The 16,760-nt window shown below is 39.3% G+C and overlaps 1 protein-coding gene across 3 annotated transcripts in view; it reads left to right on the forward strand.

Moving 5' to 3' along the window:
- KIAA0586 (KIAA0586 ortholog) overlaps nucleotides 1-16,760 on the forward strand; it is a 68,225-nt gene that overhangs the window by 24,235 nt on the left and 27,230 nt on the right. For 2 of the 3 annotated variants that reach the window (XM_010396462.3, XM_019281258.3), the window contains exons 20-29: nucleotides 2,070-2,266; nucleotides 2,468-2,586; nucleotides 3,169-3,353; nucleotides 5,554-5,713; nucleotides 6,290-6,515; nucleotides 7,071-7,312; nucleotides 7,777-7,853; nucleotides 9,501-9,635; nucleotides 11,235-11,415; nucleotides 14,659-14,798. In XM_010396462.3, coding sequence (XP_010394764.3) covers nucleotides 2,070-2,266; nucleotides 2,468-2,586; nucleotides 3,169-3,353; nucleotides 5,554-5,713; nucleotides 6,290-6,515; nucleotides 7,071-7,312; nucleotides 7,777-7,853; nucleotides 9,501-9,635; nucleotides 11,235-11,415; nucleotides 14,659-14,798 — 1,662 coding nt within the window. The remainder of the gene's footprint in view (nucleotides 1-2,069; nucleotides 2,267-2,467; nucleotides 2,587-3,168; nucleotides 3,354-5,553; nucleotides 5,714-6,289; nucleotides 6,516-7,070; nucleotides 7,313-7,776; nucleotides 7,854-9,500; nucleotides 9,636-11,234; nucleotides 11,416-14,658; nucleotides 14,799-16,760) is intronic. The other variant, XM_010396471.3, reaches the window with a different exon arrangement.

Raw genomic sequence — 16,760 nt, forward strand, 5'->3', positions numbered from 1 at the left:
CAAACTTTTTTTAATTATCTGAATGTAATTTGGGAAATAGAATTTTGGCTTGATACTTTATAATAAAGTACAGAGATTAATATTCCAATCATATCTGAAAGTCTTTCTGATTTATGCCATATTTTGATTGGGGCTTGTGATAGATATTTTCGACAGTCTCCAGGGAAGCAAAATGAAGAATTGAGTGCAGATTATTCAAGATTGGTCTACAAGTTGATATATGTTCAAGTTCAATCTGTATAATTAAATACTGACTATTACATTTTTTTTTATTTCAGCAGAGATATATCACCCCCAAATGAATATAATTTTGTGCATTATTATGGATTTGTGCACTATAAAATATGAAATATTTTAGAAATGCAGTAGAACTGCAAAAGTTTGTCAGAGTTACTAAATATATGTAAGATGTATTGTATGTACTTGCTTTATTTAATCCAGATGTTTGTATTTTGCATGCTTTCAGAGGTATTAAATAGGCAACATCAAAGAAAATTTATGGAGTAATGCAGGCAGAAGAAAATGCATAATGAAATGCTGGACAAAGACATCTTTACATTTGCTGTCAGAATGAATTATTGTTCTGAATACACATATCCCAACAGCATGAACTGCTGATCAGCTTGCAAGGCACCCAGGGCCTTTTGAGTTTAACTTCACTGTTCATTTCTATGCCTAGAATGGTTTAAAAATCTTTGTTTGTCACCCAAATATACATATTCTGGTCTTCTCCCTTCTTTGAAGATTATCACTATTTAAAGATCCAGAAAGACCCAATAGTTCTTTGTGTAATACCCATCAGGGACCTTTCTGACTTGGCAGTTTTAAAATGTATTAAGATAGGAAAAATGTTAAGGTTGGGGTGGGGAAGGAGACAGGAAAATGTTACAATCTTTTTTTCCCCATTCTCTGTTCTTTGTCTTTTCAGTGATTTGTTCTTTTTTTCATAGATAATATGTGGTATGGGGTCTTCTTATTTTATGGGTTAAAAGTAAGTTTAATTTATATAAGGGAAAAGAAGACTTTTTTTCCTCCTTTCACTGTGCTGGAGATTAATCTTAGTAAATATGAGCAAGTGAGCTTTATGCACCATCACATATTTCTCACTGCAAATTCAGGGCTCAGCTCTTCATCTCTTTCTGGCATGCCAAATTTTCTTCTTAGAGAATCATATTACTATTAGAGACATTTGTTTTTAATATTGCAAGTGGAGGTTGCAGGTTCTCATTCATCAGGAGACATTACAATATGATGGGTTAGTGGCTGCTTTTTGGGACTTGGTGCTGTGTTTGTTCTGCAGGGGAAAAGGAGGGAGGCGTCTTTGGGAAAAACCAAATATTTTAACACATCAAGTCTCTTCTCTAACTTTTTAGAAATAGCACTTTTAACATTAAAATCAAGATGTCTGTGAGGGTTGTGTGAATTATTGCCTAGAAATACCTTCTAACTTTTCAGCAGCTGAAGTTAATGGAAGTGTAAACACACGTGTGACATATGTGTAAACTATTAATGTCTAGTTTTCAATGCTGGCAAGTTTATTAGTTTTGATTGACTACATGCTCGTTAACTTCTGTGAATTTGTCTTTTCAGAAGGGAGACTTTAAAGAACAAGTTTAATTTATTTTAAGAAAACCAACCAAAACACCAAACTCAACCCAAACAAACAAAAAACCCCCTAACCCAACAAGTAACTGTAGAATGTTTCCTAAAGGTTTTTGTTTAGAGGAGGAACATTTCTGGTGTGACATTAAAGAAACCTGTCAGAGGTCACAAGTAAATTTTTCAAGTATTAGCATTGCCACTGGCTCCCTGCCCTGTGCAGCACAGGCAGGAAATATGAGCCAAATCATGTTTTACTGAGCAGTTCCTATGGCTTTATACCTCTACAGATTTATGATTTGCTAAGCTTAGAGTTGTGTCAATTAACTACAACACACTAAGGAGGGAGAATGTGGTTTGTGTGCTGTGATACATCCACAAATGTTTCTTAAAGAAAAAACCTGACAGCTACCTCAATGACATTGCCTTCCAGAAATGTACCATAACTTAATTTACTACTTATTTATTAGGATCAGGAAGAGGAGAGGGATGAAATTCCAGAATTCCTTGAGCCTCTTCTGGAGCTTAATGGCCAGTTTAAAGTTGCCTCGCCACAATACAATGGTCCTTTGTTTCCTCCAGTGGCTTCTGCCCCTCAGCAGCCTGCTGATATTTTGGATGAACTGATTCAAAGGAGAGAAACTATAGAAAACAGGTTGATAAATTGGTGAGTTGCAATTTAACAAAGTGGCAAAGAATATATATGGAAGAAGGAATGATTCCCTAATTATCCTTCCCTTTTTTCTTGCCTCCATTCCCTTATCCATTTTCCTTTGAGCTGCCTTGCATTTTATGTCAAGAATGCTCTTTTGTGTGCTTTTAGGTGTCTTGGTGTTTGCTGATACTTAAATGGGTTTTATTCTGCCAGGGTGGAACAAGAAATAATGGCAAAAATTATCAGTGAGATGTGCCCAGCTCAGAAAGAAAGAGTGCCCAGCATTAGCAGCTCAGAGGGTGAAGACAGTGAAGTTGTAACCCCTGACATTGGTAAGTAGGAATTATTGTTCTCAGCAGATGGATTATCTCAATTTTTGGCTGATTTTAACAAGCTGTGTAGGTGGCTGTTCCCTGAGCCTAAGGGTGGATAATGCTAAACCAGTGAAACTGTAAAAAGCAGCAGTGCACACCTGAATTTATGTTGAGGCAGAGCAAGTGTTACAAGGCCATTGAAATAAATTACCTAAAAGAAAAGAAAAAGAAGACTTAGAATAACAGCACTGTACAAATCACCATCTGTTATTGGCCATCTAAATCACATTTGGCATTTTGCTGAGCCTGTAATGTTTGTTTGCCTTTCTTTTGTTAATAGATATGTCAAAATTTACTTCCGTTATGAATGTGTGACAATGGAGAGAAATGCCTTTCTCCTGTGATGTTACTGCCTTTTGCTGTTGCCTTCTTTTATGCTCCTGATTTGTTTCTCTCCTGTTGTCTATCTGGAAGATTAAAAAAAAATCACTTTTTGCAAAGGAATGTTTAAAAGTTTATAGAGAATGAGTGGCTGCAGTACAGTACATGGATTTTAGGAATTGAGACCTGGCTGTGTGCTTCATGTTCCTTCATTTTCAGTTGAAGTCGCAGGTGGTGGAGGATTTCAGCTCTTTGTCAATGCTGGTGTCCCTGTGGACTCAGAAATGATAAATCATTTTGTAAATGAAGCTCTCAGTGAAACCATTGCAACCATGCTGGGTGACAGTCAGGCTCAGAGAACAGTTCCTGATGCAAGTGTTCTTCCCAGCACAACCACAGTGATGGTAAGAGTCTGTTTTATTTAAGCTTTCCCACTGAAGTTCTGAGGGACTTGGTCCTTAATTTCATGTTGTTGAAAAATAGCTCGTGTTATTTTCAACCAAAAATAGTTAAGCTGTTTTCTTGCAAACAAATGAGATATGAAGAAATTAATTTCCTCATCTTAGAAGAAATGGAAGCTGACAGCAATATTATTTTTGGTCTTACGGGCTTCCAGCCATTCTTTAATATCTGTTAAAATGTCTATTAATTCTTTCTGAGTTTTGAGTTCAGTAGTTTTGAATAAATGCTTGATTGATTAGTAGAGCTTCCTGTAATACAGGATAATTTCCTGTGTTCTCTTTGATAATCAAATGACAGCTGGCTCTTATTTTGATAGCAACATGACTGTGCTGCAATCTGGTGTTGTGTAATGTCTTTGGGATGCTTGTGGAAATTGCTGTGCTTAGAAATCCAACTATGGGAGCCTTTGTTGGAAGTGGGATCAGTCATTCTGTTCTTCTGCAGTATAGTTAGACTGAAACACCTCCTCCTGCCTGCTTCAAGGGACAAATAGGTGATTCTATAGGCAAAAGTAAAGGTTTCACTGCTGAGGGCTTCACCTCAGCCATCCTGCATCTCTTCCACTCCATTACAGGTTGAGGAGGGCCTGATGTTCCTCTCAGCTTGTTCTTTGATACTCAGAAACCTCTTCTGTTGTTCATTCCACATTTACTGATTGCCCTTTTGTTTCTCTACCACCTTAAACTGAAATATTCTCTGGCTGAAATGGTTGGGTTTTCCTTGCTATATACATTTGTGTACTTCAAGAGATTAGTTTTGTCCTCTTTGGCCTTTGATTAGCCTAAATAAAGCAGTCATCCATATGTGGAGCATTTTTGGCTCTTGCTGTTGGGCAGCTCTTTGATGTTTTCCAGTTTAGACTGGTTTCAAGCACAGGTAACGGTAAAATGCTAATAGACATTTTTAGTACTAATGTGGTCTGCAAGATGGGGTTTTCTTCATGCTTTGTGCTGTAGTAGTGATTCTCTCCTGCCTTTATTGGAATCCCAGGCAGCTAATTATGGGGTTTTTTAAAGTTTTTTCACATTTGTAGCATGATAGCACAAGTTAAAGGATAGCTAGCAAAGTTTTTTTAATTCTTCTTTTTCCATTTGTGCTCAGCCTATAGCAGAAATTCTTGAATATGTAGTTAATGCATTCTTGACTTCTCCCTTCCCACTGTGAATTTTCCTATCTAGAACTGAATTTCAGCTGTTACTGAGTTCTTTGGTGTTCACGATGTCACACGGTTGGGTGTGAGCTGCCAAATGTGTTGGCAGGTTCCACTTTCCATGAGATATTTTAATAAAAATCATCAGCCTGAGGACGTGCTCTTCAGAAACTAGCCTGGAAGTCTTCCTATAGCCTCACTGCCTTGTTTTCTTTATGAAATGTCAGAGAACAAGGCTGGAAAAAATCTGCAAAGGTCCATCATATTCCTCCATAGCAGTCCAAACAACAGCCATCATACTTGCTTGTCAGATTTATGTTCATTGCTGTCATCTTTTTAAGGAACATCACAATTCTGTTTGTGCTTCTTTTAGTGCTTTGCTGTCTTGGTTATAGCTTTGTTTGTAATCTTGTTTTAAGATGAATTTTTGTACCATGAATCACCATACTGACTCAATTTTATCCATGTCATGGAATGTTTTCTTGCTTAACATTGTCTCAAATGCTTTATTAAAATTCATATAATAATAGAATTCATATTTAGACTGGACATTAGAAAGCATTTCTTTAATAAAAGGGTGGCTAAACATGGGATTAGGCTTCCTGGAGAGGTGGTTGGTATCCCAAACCTGTCAATGTTTCAGAGGCATCTGGGCAATGCCCTTAACAACAAATTTCAGCTTTTGGTCAGCCCTGAATTGGTCAGGCAGTTGGACTGGATGATGATTGTAGGTCCCTTCCAACTGAAATAGCCTGTTCTGTTCTATACATAATGATTTCCCAATTTAATTATTTTAATGCCTAATTTACTGCTTTTAATTTATTTTGTCCTGGTGCAGCTTCCTAGAGGAGATAGGTCCATGAAGCAGCAACTGTTCCTGTTCTGTGATAAGCTGCCTTTCCCTTTCTTCCTCAGCTCTCTCTGGGGATACTGGGAAGGCAGGAATTTTGCACTGAGATAGTAACTCTGGTTATGATTTTTCATCCCCTCAGGAGGCTCCTGTGCCTACTCCACTGCCAACACCCCAGGCCACACCACCACCAACACCACCTTCAGAAAAAGAATTGCCTCAGGTCAAAACTCCAGATTCATCTCCATGTCCTACAGAAATGAGTGGGGATGTTCGTGAACATGAAAAAATTAAAGAAACAGGTATTGAAAATAGTAATTGAAGTTTAGAAGTACCAAATATGCTTTAATCTACTGCCTTTAATTTTCTTCTTCAAAGAAATGTTATCTCTCAGGATAAATATTCTTGAGGCTATAATTCAAGTGGAAACTCATGTTCTACAAAAAATTATGGGCTAATTTATATAGAAAGCAAACATCTTTTATTTGGTAACAGTTCTATTTTCAAAATTAATGCACATTTCTATGGTCTGTGTGATTTCTACCCCTCCCAAACCCTCCACAATTTCTCACATCAGAAAAACAGCTTTTTGCTCCTTCCTGTGCTTCTAATGTTAATTAAATCAAATGTACACTCTTCAAGTAAAGCAACTTGGTTTTTAAAATGCAGAGCAGTCTCCCTTGAGGAAGAAATTGAGGTTTTATTCTAACTTCTTCAGGTGCCAACACTGTACTTAAAAGAAGCAATTCTTAATCAAGTCTTTATAACTATCAAAAGGTATCACAAAAACTGGAAGTGTTTGGTAGAACTGACTCTCTCTGTCTGAGATTTACTTCCTGCTTTCCTTTCTGATCTGAAATTTGCCTTCCCACATGCAGGAGTTGAGGTTGCAGCTGCCACGGGCCGTGTTGTCACTCCTGAGGTCACTCCTGTCACCACACCTCCCACAGCAGCCACACCAAGCCCTCCTGCCTCAGAATGGGGCTCCCAAGCTGAAAAAAGGGAAAGTCCAAAGCCTCCAAACCCGTGGGATGGTGCAGAACTTCCTCTGGAAGAAGAGAAACCCAGTCCTGTAAATGAAGAACTGTTCTGTCCCAGGGCTGTGTGAGTTCAACAGGCTGCACAGTTTTGTCATTGCTTAAAACCTGAAATATGTATACTCTTTCTACATATATGCTCAAAAAGTCAACAGAAAGAAATGCTTAATGTGTATATCAGGAGGCATTTGAGATAAGCCAGGATTGGATTTTCATTTTTTTTAATTGCTTGAAGTGCATTTTAGAGAAAAATATGAAATTGGGGCCTTTCTCAGGATTTGTCAGCCCTTGTTCATTGCCCTGCTGAACACTGTACTTAGTGAGCTTGTACCTCTACACCTGCCAGTAATACATGCAGTGACAATGAAATACTGTGGTATCAGCATTTTCTTTTTGGGATTACCTCCTTGGGAATACACATGGTAATTTTTAGTTACAGCCAGAAATTCACAAATAACATTGTTTAACCGTGTTAACTCTTGAACTATGCTGTAAAATGCTGTGCTTTTGCATTTGAAAAAATACTTCAAAATTTAATTTCTTTTCAGTATTGAATTAAGAGGTTGCTCTGTACAGTTCAGTGTGTCTTGGTGTATTCACAGTGGATGTTCCGACCTTGCAGGGAGATGTCAGTGGCCAATGATGAAGAACCAGAGGCCTTGTTTTTACCATCTCAGCAGCTGCCAGTGAGGCCCTCTGAGCCCCTGCCCTGCAATCTCCAGGTCCCATCCCCTGTGCCCACGGTCAGCTCCAGGGTGTCCACGGAGGAGAGCAGCCTCACCCCCACAGAGACTGAGACTACAGACAGACCCCTCTCAGAAGGGGAGGTGCTCTTCACCTGTGGACAGCCACTGCCTGCAGGAGGTAACCAACTGTGGAAATTAGACTTGGAATTAATTTTTTATTCTTATAAACCCTTCCAGTCTCTTAAATTACATTTCATACATTTTCTGATAAAACTGCAAGCATTAACTTCCAGTTCGTAAAGATTGACAAGAGTTTGTTGTTCTTTTTCCTGTTGCTGAACAAAACGCTGCTGTTTATTAGAGAGAAAAGATTCAATCTGCTCTTTTGTCATGAGATCAACTTGGAAAATAATTGGGACTTGTCTTGCTGAAGTACCATGTGGTACTAAGTTGTTATTGAAAGCAAAGTGTAAGAAATATGAAAAGAAATATGAAAATATGTCTTTATAATAGACATCCAGCAGTAGGAATTTCCAAATTTACTAAAAGCACAGTGTTGCACTTATTAGAGAATGTGGCTTGACTTTTCTGTCATGTAACTTTGCGTGTTTTTTAATAGTTGTAACATAAAATATTTTTCAGCTTTAGCAGAAGGAGGATTGTCTCTTCCAAACCTCACTGAGAGCTTATCCAGTACTCTCCGAGATGCCAATGAAATGGTAAGGAACTGTTTCATAAAAAAGCAGGGATAATGTGGATTCCACCTTGGGCATCCTGCAGAACTGGATGTGCTTTAAACATTTTCACTCACTAACTTTTTAAATTCATACTTTTAAACTGCACACTCACAAAGAGTGTTAGATTTTCAGAACACCAAAGGAAAAGAGACCACATTATACAAACTAATTTATATTTTTTAAAAGTTGGATGATTTATGTACTTCTGTAGGTGAGAGATAGCTATTAGGCACTTACATTTCTTTATTGTTTCTAGTTTTAAGGCATCTTAGAATAGAACATTGGTATGCTCAGAGATGTTGCAGCTTTGAGCCATCTTTTAATTGCTTGTGTGATTAAATTATTAAAGTAGGTTAGCTGAGGCTGGAGTTAGTTAAAGCTGCTTAAAACATCAGTACAGTTTCTTATCCAGTGCCTGCTGTAGTCAGTTCGTGGTTCTGGAAGCCTCCCAAGTCAAGGCATTCTCCATTCCCTTTCTCTTTTGGTATTCCTCAAAGACCTGGACTTTCTTTCTCTGACTTTGTGTAAAGCCACTTGGTAAGATGTGGCTGTGACATAAATTATAGGAGAGGATACGGAGAAGAGAAGGCTCTGGGGGGGATCTTACCAATGTATAAATATGTGGTGGAAAGAAGGAAGGAAGACAGAGCCAGTGAAAGACAAGAGGGAGTGGACAAATGGAAATTCAGGAAATTTGGTTTAAACATAAAAGATGTTTTTACTGTGGAATGGCCAGACACTGAAAGAAGGGCTGCCTTGAGCAGCTGGGTTAGGCTAGACAACCTCCAGAGGTTCCTTCCAAGCTCCACAAGGCAAGTTTAATGTTCTGGAGCAGGAGTCCTCTTCTCCTGGCCTGTCCTTCCTACACATTTCTGCACATTCATGGGCACACCTCACCTGTCCATAGCTTCCCATCTAATATCCATGATTTCATTCAAGTCATAGAATCAGAGAACATCCTGAGTTGGAAGGGACCCACAAGAATGATCAAGTCCAGCTCCTGGCTCTGCACAGAACTCCCCCCCCAGAACAACCACCACAGCTGTGAGACTGTGCTCTGAACTGGAAGATCTTTGGGTGCTTCCTCTGTCTGGACACTTCCTCTCTTAAACTCAGGGCTTAAAACTCTGCTATCAGATGAACCTAAATTAAAGTTCTCTTCATCAGAAGAACATTTGCCTGCTGAGATGTTCTTCCCTCTCTTTGTCAGCTGGATTGTAGCTCCTTCCAGTATTTCTCCATCCTCAAACTAGGCTGTTTGGTTGAGGAGGTAATTCCTTGCTGGTGAGAGCAGCTCTGCAGCCAGATAGTTGCTAGCAATGAGGATTTGTGAGGATTTATCTGCATCTCTGATCTTTGGAGGCCTAAAGGACCTTGTTCCTCATTAAGTATTGCAGTCTTTTGTATCAAATAAAGACTGTGCATGTCTGTGGTAAAAGGAAAAAGTGTGTCATCTGTTTGCTTATTTTTAAATGCTTGAATTTTCATGACATAATTTTTCCATGTGGAAACTTACTGTTAAAAAAAGCTTAGTTGTGAACTAAAGTAAGAATGATTCCAATTCCTACCAAAAACCAGTTTTGGATCATGTATTATGTGGATTTTTTTTGTTTTGTTTCTTTGTTCTAGGATTATGATCCTCCAAGTGAAGGGCAGGTGGTGAGGAGACTGGATAAAGGCTGTCAAAGGGATCCTGTCCTGACTCTTTTAGCCAAATTAAATCAAGCACCTGTTTTTGTACAAGAAGGAATAGACCACTTGGAGGTAACCTACAGTCCTTTGCTTTCCAGTACAGTAGTTTTGAAGTGATTCTTTCCTACTCAAAAGTAGATAAAATATCCCAAGCTTATCCTTCCTGTTGGCTGTAGAACAGCTTCATGCACTTCATTCCTTGCTGGAAGTGATCCCACTTCAGTTGGCTTTGTTCTTGTGTAAAACTCCTTAAAAAAACTGAAGTCTCAGTGTTGTTATAAACAAACTGTACATCCTGTGTACCTCGTTTTCCAGGTGTGTGTGTGACTGTCCCCATGTCCCAGGTTTGTCCTGTCACTTGGGAGTACCAGGGAATTTTCTGTCACTTCAGCAATACAGGTGGAATGTTTAACAGTACAAATGCACTGCATTTAACAGCCACAGGAGTGTTTTAGGGAGCTATGAAGAGCAACTCAGCAAGTGTTTACATGTACTTTGCACATGCTGTTGATACTGATCTTGGAACAAAACCTCAAAAATTCCTATTCAGTTGGCAGAAGAAAAACAGACTCACAGAGAAATGTAATTATCTGCATCACAATTTTTTTGTCACACATCTGAGTTATTTCTATGTTGGAAAATAGCAGTTTGGACTGGGTGTTCATTGTAGCTGACATAGCTGGAGGAATGTTTGAAGGAAATGAACTCTGAATACTGCAGTGTGGTTCCTGAACACCTTTACTTACAGCAGATCTTGCTTTTTTTGTGATGCTACTGATGCATATGCAGTTTCTTCCTTCTGTCTTGGTCAGTTTAGTCTGAATAATTACTAACTTGACTCACCTCCTTGGCTGTTCCTTTGTCTTTCTTTATTTTGCTAACGAGCTCCAGTGGCTGGACTTGGTGAAAAGCTTTCTACAGTGTTAACTCCCAAGTCTGCCTGTAATTGCAGTGACATTTTCTCATCAGCACTGTCAATTACAAATGCAGCTCTAACTTGCTTTTTCCCTTTCCCATTGTCACGGACCACTCAGTCTGTCCACACAAGGCACTCATGAAACTCCCTCCAGGTTCTGGCAAGGTGTGTGCAGGTGTCCCTTCTCCTTTAGAGGAGAATCAATACTCTCCTGGATGTTCCTTGTTTTGCCTTAGAGTGATACTGTGTGTGTATTCCACCTGTTTTCCTACGTGGAAGCAAGCTGGGTTTAACCTGCAGCTTTGAAAGTCAGGATCCAGGGAACCATTCCTATTTTTAGTGCCTGCCAAACCTACTTGAAAATTGAAGCTTTTATCTGACATGCAGTGCAGAGTCAATAGCTTTTAGATGCTGCCAATGTTTCAAGGTCAGGCAGTCAACAATGGCCAAATCTATAACATCAAAGGCTTCATGTGCTAAAAATATAACTTAGGTTCTGATTACGTTGAGATACCACTAACAAAATAAATGATGTTTGGCTCCAAGTGTTTCTTTTCTGTCCAGTACTGATAGATGAAGATCTTAATTTCAAACCCAGATGATACCTCCAGGGCTTGTTTGTTTTATCCATTGTGACTAGAATAAACTTAAGTTTATAAATCCTTTCAGGGTTAATGTAATTAGGAAACAATGCCTGGGTTTGGAAGATTTACACTGGGTTTTTATATGTGCTGTGATTTTGGTGTTCTCTGCAGGATTCTGATGGCAGTGTTGGGGAGTTCAGTGAAGGTCAGAGACCAAGGCTGACCAGAGTGCAAGAGAGAATCCTGATGGGACCTTCCATTTTTATGGACCATCCAGCTGCTCAGAGCTCTGGGAACAGACCACACCACAGGCTCCGTTCTGTATCTCCAGGGCAGGTTGCCCAAATTGGAGGTACAATTAGATTCTTATTTCTTCTCTGTGACATTTATGTGGATTTTGAGGATTTTCCATAACAAAATCTGAAATAATTGCAGACCATATGTTCAAAATCCCAAATTTACAGGCAATTCCTACAATGAAATTATTAGTGTTCCTGTTCTGAGAGCTGGATTTAATTCAAACCTTGTCTTCACTCTTCTTAGCAATTTTCTACAATTGGAATAAAAATCATGGCAAATACCCACTTGCCTATACAAAAGTTCCCTTGTAAAGTGTGTGTTTTATTCTTTTAAGTCAAATTCAGTTCTGAGAAACAGATGGAGGCAGTTTCCACTGGACAGGTGTTAACACCAGCAGTTCAAGCTACTTCTCTCTGTCCCCTTGCACAGCACTCCTCTTTGCTTTTATCACTCCATCGTGGTGATACTGTAGTGGCTCATAAATGGCAATATATTTTAGCTTCATATATTCCTCTAATGATATGGAAATAATTTTTTTCCAGATGGATAGCTGAGCCACACACATCTTGTACAAAGCAGGGATAAGTTGCTGTGGTAAAGCAGGGAAATCTGCTTCTTCTCAGCTGAAAGTAGTGCTGAAACCAGTGGTCCATTCTTCCTCTCCCTTATTTTTTATCCCAGTTCCTCTGTTGTTATCTGAAAATATCCTTCTATACTCGTTTAATGTAACTGCTCTTTATTTTGACTGTAGTTTTAAATATGTTTAAACTAAACTGAAATAATTGCTAAGCTGTTGCAACACAAACGTGGTTGCACTGATTCATCAAAAGTTGTGTAAATTAAAGTAATCAAACAGCTGGTTTTCTGTCCTTTTAATTTTCACATTTATGAATTTGACAAGAGAAGCTTATCTCACATTATTAACCCTTGACCAGTAGGAAGTGGATTGAAATTGAATGTGTTTATTAACACGTGGCAAAAACAATCTTGGAGAAATAAGAATATTTGCTTGGTTTTGAAGTGATTAACATTTGAACTTTTAAACCAGCTGTGACCTAACATTTTGGACAACTACACCAGTGTCAGCCTTGAAAATATGTTCTGGTACTTTATATATTGTCAAACTTTTGCTTTAAAGTAATTCGTTGGATATTGTTTGGAGATTGGTTCATGAGGCTCCCCGAGATAAGAGATTTCTCCAAGTCGCTTGTTTGATTCTGTGTTGGTAGAGGACAGTCAGCACTAAGGATACTGTGATGTAGCAATAAATCAGTGATCAGATCATCTGCAGATCACAGTGCAGGACAAAGGGGAATGGTTTTAACTAAGAGAGGAGAGATTTAGATTAGTTGTGATGAAGAAATTCTTCCGTGTGAGGGTGGTGAGGCCCTTGCCCACAGACTGTGGCTGCCCCATTCCTGGCAGTGTTCCAGGCCAGGTTGTACAGGGCTTGGAGCAACCCGGCTGTGGCAGGGGGTGGAACAGGATGAGGTTTAAGGTCCCTTCCAACTCAAACCATTCTGGGATTCTGGGATTCCATGGTTCTGTTGGTCTCTAAAGGTGCTCAGGACCATGGAGTTGGAAGACGCCTGTTAATGGGAGAGCCTGTCTCTGTCTGTCTGTCCTTACATCCTCCTTACCCAGATGGTCCATAGCTGTGTCTGGCATAAGAGGGTTGCATTTCCTTGCATCTTTAAAAACAAATTTTTAATTTATTTAATTTAATACAGGATGCCCTTTGACTGTCCTGTAAATATCTTAACATTTTTCACACCAGCTCCTGCATGTGATGATAATCCACTAGCAGTGTGTTTCTCTACTGATTTTTAAGCTCATCTCTCTAAATCTTGAAATGTTGTTTTTATTGCAGCATGTTTTTGAGAGGAGACAAGTGCCCTGGACTAACTACCATAGGGGGATGCCCTGTGCTTTTACATGATCTTTATAATCCCAGACTGAGCTCTGTTGCATTCTGATGATTTTTAATTTAGCTTCCCTCCCTCCCCACCTCTGAACACAGCACAGTAAATCATTGCATTGCTAAGGAAACAACATTGTATAAAAGCTTGGATCTGCTTTCAAGACAAGAGTTGTTTTTATATCAAGGAGGAACAGAAATCCTTGTTTCTAAATCCTTTTGTTAGTGAAGTCAACACTGAATAGAAACAATCTGGTTTTGGAGGGAGGAGGGTGGAAGGAATAATCTGTGATTGTTTCCACTTTCCGTCCAAACCTTTTTTCTCTCTCCCCTGGAATGTGAGATTGCCTGTCCTTCAGCCTCTAGTGCAAGTCAGCTATTTCCTGGTAGCTACAACAGCTACAATGCAGGTCCGACATTTTATTTGATAATTATTTTTAGGGCTGATACTAAATAGTAGCTGCACCAGTGGGTGTCAGAGTTCACATATTTCAGGGTGTGCATCTCTGCACATGAAACCTTGCAGTGGATACTCAGTTCCTCTTTCAGAATGAGTCACTCACAGAGATATCTGTAAGAATTTTGGGGACTGTGTGTCTGTGGGTTGTTTTCAGTTTTGTGACCAGTTTTTATTTGTATTATGGAAACACAATGTCCATTTGTAGGACACAGCAGGTGTTTGTACGTAACAGCATCTTGATGATCAGTCATTTATAAATCCTTGTTTCCAATGCTTAAAGTCAGGGATACGAAAACCAACATGCAAATGAAATGTGGCACATGCAGTCTTAAAGTGAACAATAATTACAGTTAATTAAGCAATGATTATAGTTAATTAGGCTTAAAAATCATTCTTTGGCTCTGTATGATAGCAGAAGGCTAAAGTTAGTTCATGAGCTGTCAGTAAATTTTTCATAAAGATGTTTTACACACTTACAGGCTGCAAAACCATGATAAATGTTGAATTAGAGAGCAAATTATCCCTTTAAAATAGACTATATACAGGTTTCTTTTAGTTCATACAGGAGTGAAACATTTTAGTGAAGAAGCTTTTCCAATTTCTTTCCAGTAAGTGTGATAAACCTCATTAAGCATATGAATGTACAGCTCTGAAGCTTTCTCAGATGCTGCCACATTAGAAATCTACAGATGATAAAGCTGATTTATTTTTTCAATTTCCACAGACATGTATTCCTTATTTCATTTTTATCCCCACAAGAGCAATTTAAGGGATATACAATGAGCCCTGTAAGGAGGAAATCATTCTCTTTAACACTGCATGTCCCACTGTGGGAAGTTTGAAAGGCTGCACATTCTGCCACATGAGTTGACCAGGAGATTATGGCTCCATCTCATGAAGGAATTTTTTTCTCCCAGCAGAAATTCTTGGAGATGCAGATACAAGTCCTAGTCCGATGCTTTTGGCTGAACTGGAGTCACAGCCAGGTTCAGATCCTGCTCTGCCAGCAGCCCAGCCAGGCTGCAGAGTGAGACCACTCCCAGAGGATCTGTCCCAGGTGAGTTGGAAGGATTTTTGTGCCTAGTCAGAAAGAGCAAACTGAAACCTGGGAAAACAAATTTTCCTGTTTCACTATCGTGCCTGACATGACAGAATTGGTGCATTTAAAGTGACACATTCAGCTGAGGAGCTGGAGTCAAGGTACATGTGTGCAATAAAGGTGATTGTGTTTCCTGTGACAAATCCTGATAATATCCAGTCTATAAAACTCAGACCTTCTTTTTTATCTTTCCTGCACTTCCTCACAGCTTCACTGGTCTCACAGGATCCAGTCCTATACATAATTCATTGGGGCATTCCCATGTTTTAGGGGCACAGTCTTTCAAATGCAGGATAACATACATCATGGATATATGATTGAGGAAGTGCCAACAGAGATTTGGCCTCAGAGTTGTAACCTACTGACTCAGCATTTCAGGAGCTTCATTTGTCCTAATAGGGGCAGGGTTGGAAAGGCAGTAAGGATGATGAACCTCAGAACACTTAAAGGTAGAGGGAACATCCTGTCGATCTCTGATTCAAACCTAGACAGGTAAATTTTTGCTACTTTATTAGTATGTGCTGTTACCTAGCAATGATGGTTTATTTGCTAACTAGAGATAAATTCAAATAACAAGTGGCAAAAGCTAAAAATGAGGTGGCAGACTGCTGTCAAATACGTGAGGCTTCACAGTGTGTTTGAAAGTATTATATACTTACCATGGTTGCTGTGTTCATGGATAAATTCTGTCCTTCCCTGTTCTGTATTAAAAATAACCTTGTATCTTGTATTAACCTGTCTTTGGGTTTATGTTTTTGAGCTTTGATGTGTATTGTGCCATTGGTATCCGAGCAGTTCTTAAATTTGCCACCTGAAGTGATGTGTTGCATCTTCAAAGAAGATTTTATATGTTACACATCTTTCACTTTGAGCTCACCAGAACAAACTTCCTTTGAATGACTGTGCACAGGCAAAAGTGGATTCTAGCCAAAAGTAATAGGGACAGAGGGGGTGACACGGGTGTCTTTCACAAAAAATATACAGATAGTTATAAATTATCTTACCCTTTATCTGTAGGTAGTTATACATTATCTTATCTTTAGAAAGTTTTTCTCACATCTGAACCCTTAGTGTGGCTTTTTTTTTTTGCCTGCTGGCATGTAGAACTCGCCCTTCCCTTCAAACCATGCAACCAAACCCCAGAACTTTGTGTGGTTTTGTTGGGTTTGGTTTTTCCTGAGTGTGGTTATTCCTGATGGAAGACTCTAAATCACTTTCTCACAGGATAACTTTTTATCTTTTCTATGAGGTGATCATACTTGTAAGTGATTGCCCCATCCAGGAGAGATGTTTACTGTGGTTAAGCCATATTCCATAAGATCCTCTACTAGATCTCTACATCCTTCTCTGAAATGAATAAATAATCCCTGTACCAGGTGATTTGCAAGCTTGTTGTGACAGCATTTGTCTGCCTTGTGACAAGGATGAACCTTTCCCCTGGTTTAATTAAGGATGGCATCTGTATGCAGCTCTGCCCTTGGATCTGCCTTGTCACCTGCCTGCAGGAAACAGATTTTCTGGTAACAGAAAGAGAGCAAGAGGTACTCAGGCTTTCAGGGTGATTCATTCATTAAGGCAATAATCACTTCAAACTTCTTGAAGGATTTCCTCACAAGTTAGTCACTGACTCACATCTTGTTCTTCATCTCTGGACAGTGTTTGCCTTCATTGAAATGAAACTGTATCACCCACAGACAAAGCCAGAAGACAAATCTATTTAGGAGCAAAGTTTGCTGAGAGACCTGAGAAAATGCAGGATTTCAGATGGTGTCCTGCTGGGCCTTGGGCTTGGGAGGTGATGGCAAGGCCTGGGTGGTTTCTGCAGCCTGTGTGAACAGGATCCTCGTGTCACGGAGGTTGTGGCAGTGATGTGGAGCTGCCAGGCTTGTTTCCCTCCTGGCACTGGTGTGTAGGTCGGGT

The sequence above is a fragment of the Corvus cornix genome, chromosome 5 (genome assembly GCF_000738735.6).
Source record: "Corvus cornix cornix isolate S_Up_H32 chromosome 5, ASM73873v5, whole genome shotgun sequence".
In the NCBI taxonomy this organism is placed as follows: Eukaryota; Metazoa; Chordata; class Aves; order Passeriformes; family Corvidae; genus Corvus; species Corvus cornix.